The 18,651-nt window shown below is 50.0% G+C and overlaps 1 protein-coding gene across 1 annotated transcript in view; it reads left to right on the top strand.

Moving 5' to 3' along the window:
• The window catches only part of LOC133341433 (glycogen phosphorylase, brain form-like), a 29,857-nt gene that overhangs the window by 6,619 nt on the left and 4,587 nt on the right, over nucleotides 1–18,651 (top strand). The window contains exons 3-19 of the mRNA XM_061550063.1: nucleotides 1,102–1,180; nucleotides 2,773–2,876; nucleotides 4,430–4,561; nucleotides 5,558–5,669; nucleotides 7,075–7,157; nucleotides 7,645–7,788; nucleotides 8,906–8,998; nucleotides 9,974–10,120; nucleotides 10,698–10,861; nucleotides 11,003–11,117; nucleotides 11,874–11,975; nucleotides 12,972–13,119; nucleotides 13,465–13,523; nucleotides 13,856–13,997; nucleotides 15,359–15,566; nucleotides 16,949–17,083; nucleotides 18,429–18,495. Coding sequence (XP_061406047.1) covers nucleotides 1,102–1,180; nucleotides 2,773–2,876; nucleotides 4,430–4,561; nucleotides 5,558–5,669; nucleotides 7,075–7,157; nucleotides 7,645–7,788; nucleotides 8,906–8,998; nucleotides 9,974–10,120; nucleotides 10,698–10,861; nucleotides 11,003–11,117; nucleotides 11,874–11,975; nucleotides 12,972–13,119; nucleotides 13,465–13,523; nucleotides 13,856–13,997; nucleotides 15,359–15,566; nucleotides 16,949–17,083; nucleotides 18,429–18,495 — 2,034 coding nt within the window. The remainder of the gene's footprint in view (nucleotides 1–1,101; nucleotides 1,181–2,772; nucleotides 2,877–4,429; nucleotides 4,562–5,557; nucleotides 5,670–7,074; nucleotides 7,158–7,644; nucleotides 7,789–8,905; nucleotides 8,999–9,973; nucleotides 10,121–10,697; nucleotides 10,862–11,002; nucleotides 11,118–11,873; nucleotides 11,976–12,971; nucleotides 13,120–13,464; nucleotides 13,524–13,855; nucleotides 13,998–15,358; nucleotides 15,567–16,948; nucleotides 17,084–18,428; nucleotides 18,496–18,651) is intronic.

Genomic DNA, 18,651 nt, shown 5'->3' with positions numbered 1-18,651 from the left:
GCACTCTGCACAAATATATATATTTTAAAACGGAACGTTGAGCAACACCACAATACCCCTTTGTTAACGCTTTCCAATTAAGATTTAAAGCATTTATGAATTATCTGCGTTTGTCCATCCATAACAACGGGGGCATGTGGTGGGGGAGAAATCTCTTAAAGATTATCCAAACACGAAGGAAACTTCGCTGTATAGTTGCCTAGCTATTGGGGACTTCTGCTATGAAAAACTTGGTTTAGTGATCAAATGGTTGCCCAACATTTTAAGACACCGTCCAGCACTGAAAGGATTTTACGAATCGCAACGACTTCCGTACCGTCACATCAGAACGCATGCGTGCTCGTGGGTTTGTTCCTATCTTATATTTCCGGGACTTTTTTGCCAGTATAAAAATGATGAAACAGCAAGAATAGGTACTATTATTATTCTTGGGTCTTTCGGTAAAGTGACGTAGATAGGGTCAAATAAATAAATAAATCTTTTTTCATTTTTTTTGAACTTATCTACGTGACTTTACCGAAAGACCCAAGAATATGAATTCCTGCAGTCACGAAAGCTTTAAGTCAAGCAAGAATATGTTTTATTCTTTCTGGCAATAAAGCAGGTGTTAAGATATTCAAACAACAAATGAATACCCTTTTCAAGGCATCGAGTCTGCATTAACCACACACAGTACTTGTGACAAAACATGCAAACAAACATGCTCTGATAATACACACATTGTCTTCGAAACTGATTGCCCTACACCAGAGAGAGCCTTCATTCTATATTTGAAGTTTTCGTGACTGCAAGGATCCATACTCTTTGCTTCTTTCGGTAAAGTCACGTAGGTGAAAAATTAATTAAATAAATTAAATCACGATGTTTCGATTGCTGTGGTTGTCACACCTGATGATGATTGCTTGTGTTGCAATCGAAACATCGTGATTTCATTATTTTTTCACCTACGTGACTTTACCGAAAGAACCAAAGAGTACAGACAGCCTTCTTCATGGCCTAGTCTCAGGAGTGTTAGACCAGAGAAGGTCAAAAAGGTGAACATGTATCGTTTCCTAACGTGTTCGTTTTAACGATGGCCCTGTTCTGCTCTCTCCGTTACAGCTGGGCCTCGACATTGAGGAGCTGGAGGAGATCGAGGAGGATGCGGGCCTCGGGAACGGCGGGCTCGGGCGCCTGGCAGGCCAGTCACAGCTCCCCGCTTCGCGCGTGCGCTGCCGCGTTTGTCTCCTCCGTGGCTTCCTCCTCCTCCTTCGCGACTGCGCCACAACCACAGCACCACAACTAACCCTGTAGCAATTGGCCCTCGTTGTGTGTCTGTATGTTGAACTTCTTTCGCACTGTACGTAGCCAACCGTGCTCATCTGAGGTGCTGGGGGAAGGGAAACAAACTAAACACAAAAAGCAGGTTTAACTACCTCGCCTGGTGTGCAGGAGGTTGTGGGTTCAATTCCAACCCTCAAGCCTGTACATTTGGAGTTTGCCTGTCTCTCTCTCCGTGGTCATGTGGATTTTTCTCCAGGTCCTCCAATTTTTCCCTCGACATTTAGAAACATGTGTTTAGAGTATTTGTCTGTGATTAATTTCCACATGACAAGCCACTTTGTTGAGCTATTATTTGTGGCCAGGTCGCTTCTGAAAAAGAGCTGTATAGCTCAGTGGGCCTTACCTGGTAAAATAAAAATAGCTTCGTTTAACTTCGCACTCCTGTGCAAAGGCCTCCCACATATTTTTTTCCATTCCTATCCTGAGTTGCTTCCATACAGCGTTGGCGTCCGAACACTGTGATCTTTATCTCACTGCTGCCCTATTTTCTGCTGTCTTTCCTCTGCTTATTTTTTGCCGTGCATCTCAAAGTTGTTCATCTCTCGTCAATCGTTCTCACTTCATGTCCTGCCCATTACCGCTTGATTTCATGAACTCTAACAGCAGCAGCATCGGTGATGCCCTGTTGTGTTCCTTATATTGTAAGTCCTCATTTTAACACGGTAGATGCATTCCTGATAATTTGCGCATTAATTGAAAGACGTGTGAAGCGAAAATCATATCCCCATAACTAATGTAACGATACTGTAACGATTAAAAGATTGCGGGACAAATAGCTAAAGTTATGCTGCCGTGTTACTGTATCGTTGCACGCACTGTATCATACCACTCGGCCACACAGCTCAAGAAAGTAGTTTATCGTCAACCATTGAGAAACTGCGTTATAAAGGGGCGCGCGAGTTCCCTGTTATATAATAGCGCGAGTTCTGCATTGTGCGAAAAGTGTTTCCTAACGGAAGAACTGTGTTATTAGCGAAAATGCGTTGTGTGAACACCACGCGTTAAGTGAGGACTTGCCGTCATTTCGTTTATTTGATCCTTATGGCGGTACCCCGGGGATCCATATAATACCAAATGGCCGAGGGAAATAAATATTTTATTTCTAGGACACTATTTTTTCTAGGATTGTACTTAACTCCGCGACTGGGGTACCAATCGATCCGAAATCAGTGCTACTCCGCGATGACGAAACGCCAAACAGCATAATAAAATCCGTTATCGAAAAATTCAACTTTTAATAGTGCATCGTGTAGAGCTCGTCCAGATGAGTCGATTTCCGCATCGCCGACCATAAGCAGACTAAAAATGACTGCATCACGGACATTATGTGAGAACTGGGGTACGATGGTACCCAGGGGTACCGCCATAAGGTTCAATTGCTCGACCCTCACCTCATTTTTACTGGAAGTCTTTTTGTCTGTCTGTGCGGCTTCTCCCTCCGTGCTGCAGCCTGCTTCCTGGACTCGATGGCCACGTTGGGATTGGCGGCGTACGGTTACGGCATCCGCTACGAGTTTGGCATCTTCAACCAGAAGATTACCAACGGCTGGCAGGTGACCTCTCTTGCCTGGAGACGGACGTGGAAACATATTTTTTTTAATTATTTATTTTCTAGATTTGAAGCTTTCGTGACTGCAAGGATTCATATTCTTAGGTTTTTTCGGTAAAGTCACGTAGGTAAAAAATTAAAATTAATAAAAGTAAAATAAAATAATTTTAATTTTTTACCTACGTGACTTTACCGAAAAAACCTAAGAATATGATTTATTTTCACAGATTTGTGTGACTATACTTCACCACGCTGGTCACTGTGAGTTGGTGAATGCGGGGGGCATAGACGGTGGGAGTGCAGTACAATAGAAATGCAGTACAGTAATGGATTTTGCCACATTGGCCTTTGCTGGCCATGATGTAGCTCTAGTTGCCTCTGATGCCTGCGTGGTGGTCACCCATTCAAGCGCTTTTCAGGCCAACACCTGCTTGGCTTTCTCCGATCTGACAATATCTTTTATAATTTAACATAAATGAGTTTATATCGTAATACTTTGTTCATTAAAGGGTTTGTCTGTTTCCCAATAGCTCCAAAAGGTGTTAGTATTCACATGCCAATTTTTAAAACTGGTCATCAAAATATTGTTCAAATGTTAATTCTCATCAGACCCCACGATGTGAAGTGCAATCTCTGACTGATTCATTATCCACTCTGCACCTCTGGACTCTCTGTTTGTACTCTGAATAAGGGCAATTGTCCAGATCGTCGCCTATTATATATTTTTCCATTTGTAAACTATACCAGGTAAGGGCCCACTGAGCTATATAGCTCGTACTTCAGAAGCGACCTGGCCACAAATGATAGCTCAACGAAGTGGTCTATCATGTATAAATTGATAATCAATGCATATTGATTATAAATGTGGAGGGAAAAAACCGGAGCGCCTGGAGAAAAATCCACGCGACCATGGGGAGAACATCCAAACTCCAAATATACAGGCAACAGGGTTGAGATCGAACCTACGACATCCTTCATACCAGGCAAGGTGGTTAACATTTCTCCACCGCGGCATCATTGCCGAACTCGTTGATAGGTCATACTGATGACAACACTATATTCTATCATAAAAAATATATATATTTTTAAACAATCTTTTTTATCTGTTTTGTTTCGGCTTGGGTCTAATCGTCCACGCTCAACTGACGTTGGCTGCAATTGACCACGGTCCCTTACGTTATGGCAAGCTTCGGGGCCACTTCCTGGAGTCGTGGAGTTCTGCCATTACTAGTACATTTAATAAAAGCGTGTTTAAAAAAAGTAACAAAAAAATAAATATTACTTATTAAATGGAGGCCACAGACTGCGCCACGGAGCTTTTAGCGGTAAACAAGGTATCCGTATTTACCGGGTAATACTTCGTGCTACCTTTACCCTACCGGGTAATTCTTCCGAGCTACCTTTACCCGACCCTTTACCTCACCCCTTGGCATGTCGACACCTTTACCTTTTACCCGGTAAAAAGGGTATTTTACCTTACCTTGCCGAGGCCTACTCGTTGAGTTGCGAGCTCTTGACGCGATTGGCGGCGGCGCCTTCTCGTTCGTCCCTACGTAGATGGAGGAAGCGGACGACTGGCTACGCTACGGGAACCCGTGGGAGAAGGCGCGCCCCGAGTACATGATCCCCATCCACTTCCACGGCCGCGTGGAGCATGGCGAGCACGGGGCCCAGTGGGTCGACACGCAGGTGGGGGGGCCGCGTCGGAGCTCGAGACAATCCACCCTACCCCCCGCCCCCCCGCCCTGCCCCCTGCACTGCCCCCTGCACTGCCCCCTGCACTGCCCCCACCCTCCACTCTGCTCCCCCCCCCCCCCCCCCCGCTAGTTTGCTTCAATACTGTGCGTTATTTTGGTTTTGCTTTTGTCATTTTGGTGACCCCAGATCGCTCTCTTCCATGCAAGACTCTATCCTGGTCTCTTTAGTTCTCACCCTGGTTAAGCAGAATGAACTTGAAACGTAAAATTGGGTGGAGTGGCGGGCGGTCCTGATGATTCCAGAAACTATTTTTGCAAAACATTTGAGCGATCCGTCTATTTGTCGGTTATTCGATGAATTGGATTGTGAAATTTGCTTAAAACCTGCGTCGAGCGTTGCACGTAAGAATGTGCTTTGTTTATTTAAGCTAATGAAACACATCTCGTCTGGCATAGACAAGACGGCCGATACAAACGAGATGGTACAAACTAAAGAGAACTGACCTCCAAATTTTTACAGATAAATGCATGTATGTTAAACTTCTTTCGCACCATACGTAGCCAACCGTGCTAATTGGAGGTGCGGAACAGTTCATTGCATCATTGGTGGGGTGAATTGTATAACGTGCTGGCTTACTGCGGAAATTAACCAGCAGACTATTGTGCTGATTGGCCCGGCTTGCTGGAGAGTTGTTGTGCTTATCTCCTGACCAGCTTCACCGACAGAAAGCGGCTCGGTTGGCTGAATGGCGGTGTGGATGGCAGGTGGGCGGGCTGGCAGGCAGAGTGGCTTAAATCACTGTATGTGGCTGTAAGATTGTGGCTTGCTGGCGATGTGGCTGAAGAGGCAGTGTGTCTGACTGCCAGGCAGAGTGGCTTAAAGCACGGCTGGCTGGCGATATGGTTGAAAGGGGCAGTGTTGCTGGCTGACACAGCCGGCTGGCTTGCCAGTTGAATGTGACTGACGTGTGAGGCCTGTTGCATGCAGGTGGTGCTTGCGATGCCGTACGACACGCCGATACCCGGCTACGGCAATAACACCGTGAACACAATGCGGTTATGGTCAGCCAAGGCTCCCAGAGACTTTAACCTCAAGGACTGTAAGTTGATTAATCGGTCTCTGTAGGCCATCGTTGTTTCTTACTGCATTGGCCATGGCTTTCTCTCCGTGCTGTGTTGTTTGCTGTTTTTGCCCCCCCCCCCCCCCCCCCCCCCCAGTTCTATTTTAATTGTTTTCTTGGTTTTAGTCAAACAAGGGCTACGGCACTTTCCCACAATCCCTGGCTGTCGAGATGTTTATCGCGTGTCGGGCAAAGCCAACAAGTTGAAGTTGTTTCATTCCCATAGCTGGTTTCTTTTTTGCTCCAATTCAAGTCGGAAAAAACAAAAACCTCTTAATTTTGCATTTTTGTGCAGTGATTGGGGGCTGGGATAAGATCCCCGTCAACTCGCTACAATCGAGAACCCAGTTTTAATCGTGGTTTGCCAGCTAAAGCCTGGATTTGAACCCCAGCTCTTTTGGCGGTCCCCGCTCAGTGTCTCTGGCCCTTGATTGTACCCCGGCCACACGGTCTGTGCACAGTATTTTTTTATTTTGAACAAGAATCCCGGTACAGAGCCCGAGCGATAAGGGGGTGGGCGGCACAGATATTCCACGGAGGAAGGCCCGAGGCCAGGTGCTCACGGGGCAGGCGATAAGGAAGGAGGTTGGACTCTCTGCCCCACTAACGTCGGGATAACGATCAGGAGCATGGCATTTTTAGGGGAGGGGAAGGCGAGGGAAAGGGGCGAGGGTAGAGGAGAGAATGTACCCAAACAAAGAACATGTGCGCAGTAATTGAATAACGTGTGGGACAGAGAATGTGAAGAATTTGCGTTGACCTCCAGGTAACTTTACTGTAAACATTAGAAAATTGTGTGCCTCTTGTTCGTCCAGCAAGATATTTGCTCGCTAGTCTTGGCTGCCGCGGTGGCGTTGAACCTTCCCCAATGTGACAGTTAGTTACCGCGCGCAATTACAAAGACCCGACAAAGCAAACTGGAAGCGGCGCAATATGTGGATTTTAAGGAGGAGGACGGATAGGATGTGTAACGTAAATGTGTTGCGGAAAGCAGCAGGGCACACAGTGAGTAGATTAATGAGAATCATTAGAGAAGGGAAAGTTAGATGTCTTGGAGGTGCAATGAGAAAACGAGAGACTGAATTAATATAATGTTTTGCCAGGGAAAATTATAGCAACAATTGAGTGCCAGGGAAAATTATAGCAACAATTGAGCGCAACTAGGAGTAAATCTCATGCAAAATTCTCGAGTAAATCTCATAGACAGTGCTCAGTGGAAGTAAGGCCATGATCGCCGACGTCTTTGGGAAAGGACACGGTACGTTAGGAGAGGGAGAGAGGGCAACGCGGTAACCGAAGTCGCGTTCTGTAACGGTTCATCGTGCCGGCCACCACAACGTTGACGGTCCCCTCTTCCCTCTCGCCGTGCTCGACGACGGTGCAGTCAACGTCGGGGACTACATCGACGCGGTGCTGGACCGAAACCTGGCCGAGAACATTTCCCGCGTGCTCTACCCCAACGACAACGTGAGTGGTGACGTGCGTTAGGCTCGGGGCGCGGCTCGCTTGCCAGTCCTGCCCGATGAGTACCGTGCATCCGGTTCGAAGGTCAAAATATCCCGGAGCACGCGAAAAAATGGGAGATTCTGCTGAAGGAAAAATAACCACGAGGGAGTGCATTAGCAAGTCAATGATTGAGTGAATGAGTAAGTGTATGGGCGAGTGTACTCGTGAAAGAATTTGGCTATGTAACGAGTGAGAGAATCGGTGCATGAGCGAGTGAAGTAGTGAAAGAGTTAGCTCGGGCATGAGTGAGTCAATGAGTAAAGGGATCAATAGACTGCTGAAAGAGTTCCATGAATGAGTGAAAGGCAAATGGAATCTGTTAACAAATAAATGAACGGACGAGCAACAATAATTAATGGACGATTGAACGAGTAAGCGAACAGGCGAGTGTATGCACGATCGAGCGGACGAGTGATGGAGCGGATCGACCCTTGAACTCTGCGCGCAGTTCTTTGAGGGCAAGGAGTTGCGGCTGAAGCAGGAGTACTTCGTGGTGGCGGCGACGCTGCAGGACATCGTGCGGCGCTTCAAGTCGTCCAAGTTCGGCTGCCGCGAGCCCGTACGCACGTGCTTCGACTCGTTCCCCGAGAAGGTGGCCGCTCTCGTTGGCTCGCTCACCCGCTCGACCGCTCGCTCACCCACCCGCTCATTCACCCGCTCACCCACCCGCTCACCCACCCGCTCACCCACCCGCTCACCCGCCCGCTCATCCGCTAACCCACCTACTCGCTAAGCTGCCCGCCCGCTCGCCTGCTCACCCACCTGCCATTCACTTGCTCTCTCAATCACCCACCTGCTTGCTCGCCCGCTGGCTCGCTCGCTCACTCGCTCACCCACCCGCTCGCCCACTTGTTTCAACATTCCACCAAGTGTCTCTCTTCTTGGTAAACGACGTGTCATGTGGTCGTCGCTCGCATCCTCAACCAGAGGTGTCGGTTTAAATGAATTTAGTACCGGTCTCGGGCGTTGTGATTTCCAGTCGAGCAATCTGATCGGTGTTATGGTGTATTCGCTAATCGGGCACTTCCACAAATTACGCAGTCTCAGAGTTTCAGAGCAGTCCTAATCATACATGTGCTTGTCACGAGGGCCTCTCCCACGCCATGCGGCTCATTGGGGTTATTTGACCAAACTTCACGATGCTGGTCAGTGCAGGTTGGTGAAAGTGGGACGCACAGACGTCAAGACATCGATGTTTGTGCGCCCCACTTAGCTTCCCCCTTTCTACTATGCCAAACTAGGATGGCACTTCATGATCGAACGCACGAGTATCCACGCCTTCAAAGTGTCTTGAGGTGCGCTTCTGAAATCGAGTCGTGGAGCTGCCCCTCGTGCGGTGACGGTGCAGGCTGCCCCGGGTCACCAGGCTTGACGGCGCGCGTGTGTCCGCTACTGCTGCTGCTGCTGCTGCTCCTGCTGCTGCTGCTGCCGCTGCTGCTGCTGCTGCTGCCGCTGCTGCTGCTGCTGCCGCTGCTGCTGCCGCTGCCGCTGCTGCCGCTGCTGCCGCTGCTGCCGCTGCTGCTGCTGCCGCTGCTGCTGCTGCTGCTGCTGCTGCTCCTGCTGCTGCTGCTGCTACTGCTGCTGCTGCTGCTCCTGCTGCTGCTGCTGCTGCTGCTGCTGCTGCTGCTACTGCTGCTGCTCCCGCTGCTGCTGCTGCTGCTGTTGCTGCTGCTGCCGCTGCTGCTGCTATCACTGCCCCTGGCGAGCAGGTGGCGATCCAGCTGAACGACACTCACCCGGCGCTGGCCATCCCCGAGCTCATGAGGATCCTGGTGGATTTGGAGAAGCTGGAATGGGACCGGGTGAGAACATCTCTCCCTCCGTGCGTGATGGTGGACACCGAGTGAGCGGGGCCTGCCTTGTGGTGCGAGGCAGTGGACAACTGGGGGCATGGCCCGTCTCTTGGAGGTGTTGGTGGTGGCAGTGGCCGTGATGGAGGGAGGTGGTAGTTGTGGTAGTGTGCAAGCCGTTATGCTATTCTGGCCGTGCCGCTCATTTGTGTTGACTTGAAGGATGTATGGCTGCCACGAGCTAGACGAAGTTGGTGATCCCTTCATCGTGAATTCACTGGAATGTGATGACCAACACCTTGAATTGACAACGGCGGGTGACAGAAACCCCGTGTACATCTCCGAGCAGAACTAGAGATGTTCACAACGCTTGCTTTACGAAAGTGTCGACACGGAGATTTTTTAATTCTCAAGGCATCTTGTAAAGCTGATTGGACAATATTTAAATGCAATCTCATGCTTGCTGCACCATTGCCCGGCACGCCTGGGCCACTGGTGCATGCATGTGAACCCGCTGTTTATTGGGATCCCTAATTAGTTTCTTATGGGATATGTCGTCTAGATTAAATGCCAGTTTTTAACAACAAAAAAACCCACCATTTTTATTGCTTTTCAACAATAAATTGACATTTTTGCCAACGATGTGACAACTTTATTGGATTGCCTCTTTTCGGGTGGTGGGGGTTATAGTAAAAAAAAAATTATAGATATAATTAATTTATTTCAGCAGGAATGGCACAGTAAGCTTTTTAGGCTCTACTATATGACACCTACACGATGTAACGCACAAGAAACCAGTAATGAATAATGACATTGGTCGTGAGAGCCTACCTATAAAAATCGCTGTTTATTATTGTAACTAAGAGGTAACTTGTGAACACGATCGCGTTAAACATAATCGTGATTGTTTGGCAACCCCCCCATCCTCCCACACCGCCCCCCCCCCTGACTCGCTCTCCGACCCCCTGCACCGGTGCGGCCCGGCAGGCGTGGGACATCGTGGTGCGCACGTGCGCCTACACGAACCACACGGTGCTGCCCGAGGCTCTGGAGCGATGGCCCGTGCATCTGCTGGGCAATCTGCTGCCACGCCACCTGGAGATCGTCTACGAGATCAACATGCGCCACCTCACCGTGAGTCGCGACCGTTCTGTTCGCTCTCTCCCTCGCTCTCGTGCCCTCTCTCACCGATGCGCGATGGCAGTTCGCGGGGGTGTGAGAGACATACCGGCCGATGGTTTCGTTGGTTGGGGAGTTTTTCTACGCGCTATTTTGAGGGGTAGTGAAACACATTTGAATTGAGGCCAATGGTGACGGACGGGTCTCCATTTTCACACAAAAAAAATCCCCATTTGATTTTTTTCTTTCCCGTTAGGCTGGCCAGGGTGGTGTTTGGCGGGGGGGGGGAGGGTTGCTATGGTGGTGGAACCTGGCGACATGAGTTCGATTTCTGTTGACGGCCATCACCAGTGACGATTATATCTGAACCAGTCCTCGGCCTCCCCTAGGTTGACTCATCCTCAAAATTAGTACCTGGTGCAGTGTGTAAACATTATCACAAGGGAAACAAAGGCGGCCGGGCGTGGTGCTGGCCACCTTCCCCCTCGTGTGCCGTGCTGGCCTTCATAGGTTCTCTCTAACAACACTTGACCCAACAGTCTGTTAAGGCTACGCGTGGCGATCTTTGTCTTTGTCATTGGTGTCGGAATAGAAAATCGAGGCACTGTTTCCGGGGGACTTGGACCGCATGCGCCGCATGTCCCTGATCGAGGAAGAAGGCACCAAGCGCGTGAACATGGCGCACCTGTGCATCGTGGGCTCGCACGCCGTCAACGGCGTCGCGCGCATCCACTCCGACATCATCAAGGCCACTTGGTAACGATCGCCCCGGTGACGATGTTCGTTCTCGTGGCTGCAACCCCCTCATCTTCCCCCCCCCGCCACCAGACACAACCGAGTCTGCCTTTCTCACTCGCTCGCTCACTTTCTCTCTGCTCCCCCCTGTCCCTCTCGCAGCTTTCGTGACTTCTGGGAGATTGATCCGAAGAAATTCCAAAACAAGACGAACGGCATCACCCCGCGCCGCTGGCTCCTGCTCTGCAACCCGGGGCTCGCCGACGTCATCGCCGAGGTGACGGGCACCACGGCAACGGGAGACGCACACCAGCAGCCAGAAGGGGCTCAGGCGGCAAGCCTGGCATGGGGTCGGGGTAGGATTAGGGTTATGGGATATAAGGGGGCTTGGGGTTAAAGGGATAGGGTTAAAGTAGGGTTTGGAGGTAGGGCAGCAACAGCTGTTGGTGCTGCTGCTTTTACTCCTGCGGCTACCGTTGCTGCTACTGTTGCCGCAACTGCTTCTGTTGTCGTTGCTGTTACAACTCTTGCTGCTGCCAATCATTCTGCTCTTGCTGTTACGGCTTTGTTGCTTTTGCTGCTGTGCCTACTGCTCTTGCTGCTGCTGATGCTCAGGCCACTGCTCCTGCTGCTGCTGCTCGTGTTGCTGCTGCTATGGCTACTGCTGTTACTATGTCTGCTGCTTGTGTTTCTTTATCTACTACAGCCACTACTCTTGCTGCTGTTGCTGCTCGTGTTGCTGCCGCTATGGCTACTGCTGTTACTATGTCTGCTGCTTGTGTTTCTTTATCTACTACAGCTACTACTCTTGCTGCTGCTGCTGCTGCTCGTGTTGCTGCTGCTGCTGCTCTGGCTACTGCTGCTATTATGGCTACTGCTTTTGTTAGGCTATTGCTGCTACGGTGACTGCTCTTCCTGCTGCTGCTGCCACCTACGGTAGCGTGAGCAGCAGCTCTGCGTGACAGGCGTGCGTGCCGGGTGAGGTGGGGGGAGGGTTGAGTTGACGCCTGGTGTCGCCCGTTGTTCCGCGCAGCGCATCGGTGACGAGTACGTCAACGAGCTGTCGCAGCTGGCGAAGCTCGGCGACCTGGTGGACGACGATGCCTTCATCCGGGACGTGGCCAAAGTGAAGCAGGTGCGGAGGCAGACGATGATAAATAACGAGGGCAGAGGTACAGGTGCAGCCCTGCGAATTGCGAAAGTTAAACCCCGAACTCCTGGGGGAGGTTGTTCGGCATCCCCGATGAGCACGGTTGGCTATGTACGGTTGTGAAAGAAGTTCAACGTACGTGCTTACGTGGGAAGAAATGCTCCTGGAATACATTGGTCTACGAGCCCCCATTGGTTGATGGACGCACGGCATATAAAGAAAGATGCAGGTGCATCCCTGCAATTGCTTGCTCGTGCCACCCGCTGGTGGAAGGGAAGCCACAAGCGGGAGCTCTGGAGAGCCCCCCCCCCCCCATCTCGATGAGTGGGGTTTTGGCCAATTTGTTCCACGCCAGCTGGAGGTCTTGGAATACGTGGCGGTACCCACACTTTACCCCACCACACAATAAATGCCGTTGACTAATTGTGGTTTATTTTATACTTCTGGGGGTGGGGGGGGGGGGGGATAAAACAAAATAAATTGGTATTTACAGCATTATTTGCAATTGTGACTTGCACCTGTGATCTGACAACTGCGAATTCATCCTGATCATATATTTTTTTTAACGATTGCAACATTTTTTATTTTAAACGACGACAATTTTGTTCCATTGTTTTGTTCGAGATTACACGCGCTCGTCTCACGCATCTGCCCCACGGAACTTCCTCTGTAATTTTCCGCCGATGTCAACCCCAGCCTTTGTTGCCATCGAAAACATTTTTTTTTAGTTTATTATGTTTTATTTTTATTATTTTATTACTTCCCTTCTACGTGACTTTGCCGAAAGAAACAAGAAGATGAATCCCTGCAGTCACGAAAACTTTAAATCGAAAAATCTACAACATTGTGTCATTTAAAGAGCTTCACAGCAGCCTACCGAGTCCCCCCTTCCCCCCGGACTTCAATCGAATGTCTACAGTTCTATTGCTCTTCATGTCCGGATTGTTGCAAATCTTTGTCCCCGTGGTGGCGACGGCGCAGGAGAACAAGCTGAAGTTCTCCGCGTTGCTCGAGAAGCAGTACGGCGTGGCAGTGAACCCCGACTCGATGTTTGACGTCCACGTCAAGCGAATCCACGAGTACAAGCGCCAGCTGCTCAACTGCCTGCACATCATCACGCTCTACAACCGTGAGACACCGACGCCTCAACCGCACGCAACCCGTTCGTTCGCGCGTCGTCACGCTCTACGGCCATGAGACATCATCAACCAGCCTGCAAAGCCACCCACACCTGTTCACCTGCCCACCTACTCACCTGCCCACCTGCCCACCTACTCACCTGCTCACCTGCTCACCTGTTCACCTGTCCACCTGCCCACCTACTCACTTGCCCACCTACTCACCTGTCCACCTGCCCACCTACTCACCTGTCCACCTGCCCACCTACTCACCTGTCCACCTTGTCCACCTGCTCAACTACCCACCCATTGTTCTGAAATGTGTTTTTATATTTTTTTGGCTCCTCCCCTAACAGGCATCAAGAGAAACCCAACGAAGCGATTTGTGGCCCGCACCATCCTGATTGGGGGAAAGGTAACGGCTCAGGAGAAGAGTAGTTCATAACGACCGCAAGATGTCTCTCATTTGGAGTATACTTTCCCAAATATTCAAACGCGCTTTGCCCCGACAGCTATCCAATGGATTCCGTGCCACTAATAATCCCGGGAAAAAGTGCATCTTGGAAAGTGTCACGCAATGCATGCTTAAAAATTATTTTAAAATTGTTTTTGATGTACCCATTCCATATATTTGCGGTCCGGAAAACCCATAGAGGCAGAGAGTCCAAAGCGTCGTGTTATATTTTCAGATTTTGTTGGTGAAACGCCTCTTGTCTCTGCCATTTCCAATTGCCCTGTCCTGTCCAGGCAGCCCCTGGCTACCACATGGCCAAGATGATCATCAAGCTGGTGACGTCCATCGGCGAAGTGGTGAACAACGACCCCATTGTGGGCGACAGGCTCAAGGTCATCTTCCTGGAGAACTACAAGGTGTCTCTCGCCGAGAAGGGTGAGGCTTCTCCGTGGTGGGATGTGACAAACCGTCCACCCTCTCATCCCGCCCGCCTGTCTCGCCACTCATCGTTTGCTATACTCCCTGAGTCGGCCGTCTCCCTCTTCTTCAAAAAAAATCTCCTAGGTCGTGTCGCAACAAGCTGGGTGCCAGCCCATCCTACGGACGGGGGGTGGGGGTGAATCTTTGTTTACAAACTGCCGCATGATCCTCAGTGAAACTGTTTTGCTGGATTTGGGCTTCATTTTCTACCGGGGGAGGCACTGTACCTCCCGTAAAAATAATCCAACTTGGATAAAACTTTTTAAGTGGTTTTGTGCCCTGTTGAAAACTGGCCGTATTGATCAAAGCGTTGCCGAAAACATTGGAGATGCAAACCAGAGAAAAATATATATTAGCAAATATGCAAATTAATTGTGCGCTGACATCATCCCTGGCAAGCCTCTCATCGGCTTCCATGCTGATGGTTACATTCTTCCGAGGACAAACGCACGGTGGAAAGTGCTATGCAATAATCCATGTGTATGCACGACTTTTCTTGCGTTGTTTTAAATCCTAATCCTCGGTGGCCTGGGTTTATTCATTCTGCTGCTCAAAATAGTAAGTGCGTGCGCATTAGGGTGCCACTCAGAAGTTAAGTTTTTCTTTCCAGGTCACGCCTGTTAAATTGAAGGCACTGAGTTTACTGATGATCCGTCAATATTCTCCGATGACTCAACACGCATTCCAGGCAATGCACTAGAGTCGTAGTAAAGGCATAGACACACAGAGGAGGGGCATCCTGTAAGTGTGAACAGATCAGAATGGCATTCTCAGCCTTTGACTTTTACTGCAAAAGTAACGAGTACGTATGTTTAATGTCTTTCGTTACCGTACGTAACCAACCGTGCTAATCGGAGGTACAGGCAAAGGGCAACAAACTAAACACAAACAGCAGTTGTAAAGAAATGAGTTTTCAATATAAATTTAAAACTGGATAGCTCCAATTGTTTCCTGAAATCAGAAGGAAGAGCATTCCAGACGGCTGCAGAAGTGCATCTGAAAGCGCGCGATGCAGTAACCGTCTTTGTTTTATGGCTAGCCAAAAGCTGCCACGCGGATGCCCGAAATTCTCGTGATTGTTTACACTCTTTGACGACATCAGCAAGGGAATGTTTTTTTGATAGACGTCCCGTAGAGCAGCGAGTTCCAATAATCGTGCCTTGTCAGATACTGCGCTACATGCCACCGTGTCGGCTACGTCAAGCGTTAGCCACGGCGCGTATCTAGAGGCCACCACTCGTGCTCGCGATTCCTCGTCCTCCTCGGTTTCGATCGTAACCGCGGCGCTCGCTCGCTCGTTCCTCCGCCGCCCGCAGTGATCCCGGCGTCGGACCTCTCGGAGCAGATCTCCACGGCCGGCACGGAGGCGTCTGGCACGGGCAACATGAAGTTCATGCTGAACGGAGCGCTCACCATCGGCACCATGGACGGCGCCAACGTGGAGATGGCGGAGGAGGCCGGGGAGGAGAACCTCTTCATCTTCGGCATGCGCGTTGACGAGGTGGAGGCGATGGACAAGAAGGGGTGAGGGAGAGGTCGTCGTCGTCCGACAAGACAACGCAATGGGCTTGGGAACACGCCTTGATGTGGTCCGTGCAGGCGCTCGCTCGGTGGATGATCTCGTCCATCAGCGGATTGAACTTGGCTGATTATGATGAAATGTGACCGCATCCAGCGAGTTGTCCACCGAGGGTGGCAGAACGCATGATGAGTTGGTGGACGTGCACGGTGTTGCTTTTTGCGTTGTTTTTATGTGGAGTGTTCTCGCCAGTGAGAGCCAGTCAGGCCAGAAGCACTTCTTTAGCAAGGCTCACTCTGCTCCACATCAGTGCATCGTGATTTGTGTAATTTATACTCTTTTTTTTTTTCGGTAAAGTCACGTAGGTTAAAAAAGAAAACAAATAAATTAAATCACGACGTTTCGGAGGCAACACAAGCTTCCGTCTTCAGGTAGAACCGTCACAGAAAAATTACTGTATCAAGTGAAGAGAGCGCTAAGAGACATGAGATTATATACAGGTTAAGGGGGGGAGGAGCCAGGATGAGCCATGGGGGGGGGGGGGTGATAAGCTGGTGACATCATTTTTATTTATTTAAGATGCCAGTGAGTTAATACGGGAGCTAAGTTAAGCCGCCTTTTGTTATGCTGCAGGGGATTAGGAGGACGGATGAGCGGAGGGGGTGCCGCGTGCAGGCGATGGCATGTGGTTGACAAAAGATAAACACATGAACAAAGTAAAAAACGGAGGCAGTAATTAAGCTAACAAACTGGTTGCCTTGCAGTATACTGCAGTAAACTATAAGGCTGCTAAAGTTTAACTTGGTTAAAAAAGGGCTAATCAAGCTTAAATAAAAAAATAATGATGTCACCAGCTTATTACCCCCCCACCACGGCCCATCCTGGCTCCTCCCCCCCCCCCCCCCTTAAACAGGATATAATCTCTTGTCTCTTAGCACTCTCTTCACTTGATACAGTAATTTTTCTGTGACGGTTCCACCTAAAGACGGAAGCTTGTGTTGCCTCCGAAACGTCGTGATTTAATTTATTTGTTTTCTGTTTTGACCTATGTGACTTGACCGAAAAAACCAAAGAGTATGGATCATTGCAGTCACGAAAGCTTCAAATCTAGAATTGTGTAATTTAGTTTATTGTCCTTCCCCCGCACCTCCGATTAGCACGGTCGGCTACGTACGGTGTGAAAGAAGCTCTACATACATAGATACGTACGTCCGCAGCAGAGAGCGCACATCGGGGAGTTGACCGAAACAGGAGGGGGGGGGGTGGGGACAGGTGGGGGAGAGGCAACACCTTGGTGGGGGGGGAGGGAACGGGGAGTTCTCGGTTGAGGCGTGGGCGTTGTCGTGATGTCGTGGTCGTCCGTCTCCACACGTTGCCGGTGCCGCAGGTACAACGCGCGCGACTACTACGAGCGCCTGCCCGAGCTGCAGCAGGCGATCGACCAGATCAGCAGCGGCTTCTTCTCCCCCAAGCATCCCCACGTCTTCGAGGACATCGTCAACATGCTCATGCACCACGACAGGTACTCGCGACGGCGCCGCCCGCCGGGAGCGCGCCCGTCGAATGCGGCAGACGGTCCGTAGTTCGAACCGGGCCGGCCGCTCTGGCTAATAAGGGCGCCACGATGGCGAAATGTTAATTACCGCGCCTGGTATGTATGCGGGAAGTCATGGGTTCGATCCTGGAGTTTGCATGTTCTCTTAAGTTGAATCGATAGTGCGCCAATATCAATGAGTCGTGAAAATGCGTTGGAAAAAAAACTGACCAGCGGTTCTGCTATTCTGCCGCCCCTCGCCCCCATGCCGTGGTGGCGAGATGTTAACTCCCTCACCTGGTATGCAGGAGGTCGTGAGTTCGATCCCGTCCCTGCCGCCTGTATATTAAGGTTTGCGGTGTCTTCTCTTTGTTGTCGCTTTTATCCAAGTCCTCCAGTTTTTCCCGCCACATTTTGATTCATGCGTTTAGAGTATTTGGCTGCGATACATTTCCACATTAGAAGCCGCCACTTCGTTAAGCTATAATTTCTGAAAAAGAGCTATATAGCTCAGTCGGCCTTACCTGTTAAAATAAAAAATTAAAAGTGAGGTGTGGTATTGATCGTAAAATACTGCGCGCCGTCCGTTTCGATCGCAGTGGATGCTAAAGATCCCCGGACGGCTTTCGAAACGAGTCGGCCGTCGTGTGCCAGCGTCACGGGATTCAAATTTTCCACATTTGAAAATGACGCCGCAGTTTACTGTAATTTGGATTGTACACGGCAGCATTCATAGCTTTCACGCCAGGTGCAGTCACATTTTGCCGCACAGGGACGTGGCACCAGGGGTGACACTTTATGATGTGTTGAGATGTGGTGATGTGAGTCGCTTATTGTGTATGAGAGAGGGTCCTGTTGTAAAGGAGTGTGGCTCTTTATCAAAGACACGAATCGTTATAACTATCGAGCATTTAAAGAACAACCTTGCAAAAGTTGCAACCAACCCTCGATTCATCCGGATTGTGGATTAACAAATTCAAATATTGTTATAAAATATATATTATTGGCTGCTCCTCACTCGTCAAGGGTCGGTGACTCGGGTCCCCCCCCCCCCCCCCCCCCGAGTGACGTGACCGCAGACAACAACACGTCAGCCCAGTGAACCAATCACTCGGAGGTGCAATATAAACTGACGCGTTGTACGTGTTCACCCCCTTTCCGCAAAGCGGTTTGTTGCATCTCCGTCTTTTGGTTTTATCTGGGCCATGCCCCCCCCCACCCTTCCACTCCTCGCTACCGTGCAGTAATCCAATGTCGCCTGCAGCCACGATGTGTTCCGCCGTACCTGCCTGCTCCGATGTTTTACGTGTCGACGTTTGAATGACGTTCGCAGGTTTAAAGTTTTTGCCGACTTTGAGGATTACGTCAAGTGCCAGGAGAAAGTCAGCGAGCTCTACAAGGTGAGCAGTTTACGGCGGACTTCACCAACTCGACTTCACGTTGGTTTTGTTAATGTATTGCTATCGGTTTTTTTTTATCCAGCAGTGGATAGACTGGCTCGTCATGATAACGGGTCAGACCGTCATGCTGACGGGCGTTGAGCGAGAGTGTGCGTT

The sequence above is a fragment of the Lethenteron reissneri genome, chromosome 11 (genome assembly GCF_015708825.2).
Source record: "Lethenteron reissneri isolate LAM-NWPU_2019-01 chromosome 11, ASM1570882v1, whole genome shotgun sequence".
In the NCBI taxonomy this organism is placed as follows: Eukaryota; Metazoa; Chordata; class Hyperoartia; order Petromyzontiformes; family Petromyzontidae; genus Lethenteron; species Lethenteron reissneri.
The sequence above is the reverse complement of the archived record's forward strand: the minus strand, read 5'-3'. Positions and strand labels throughout refer to the sequence as shown.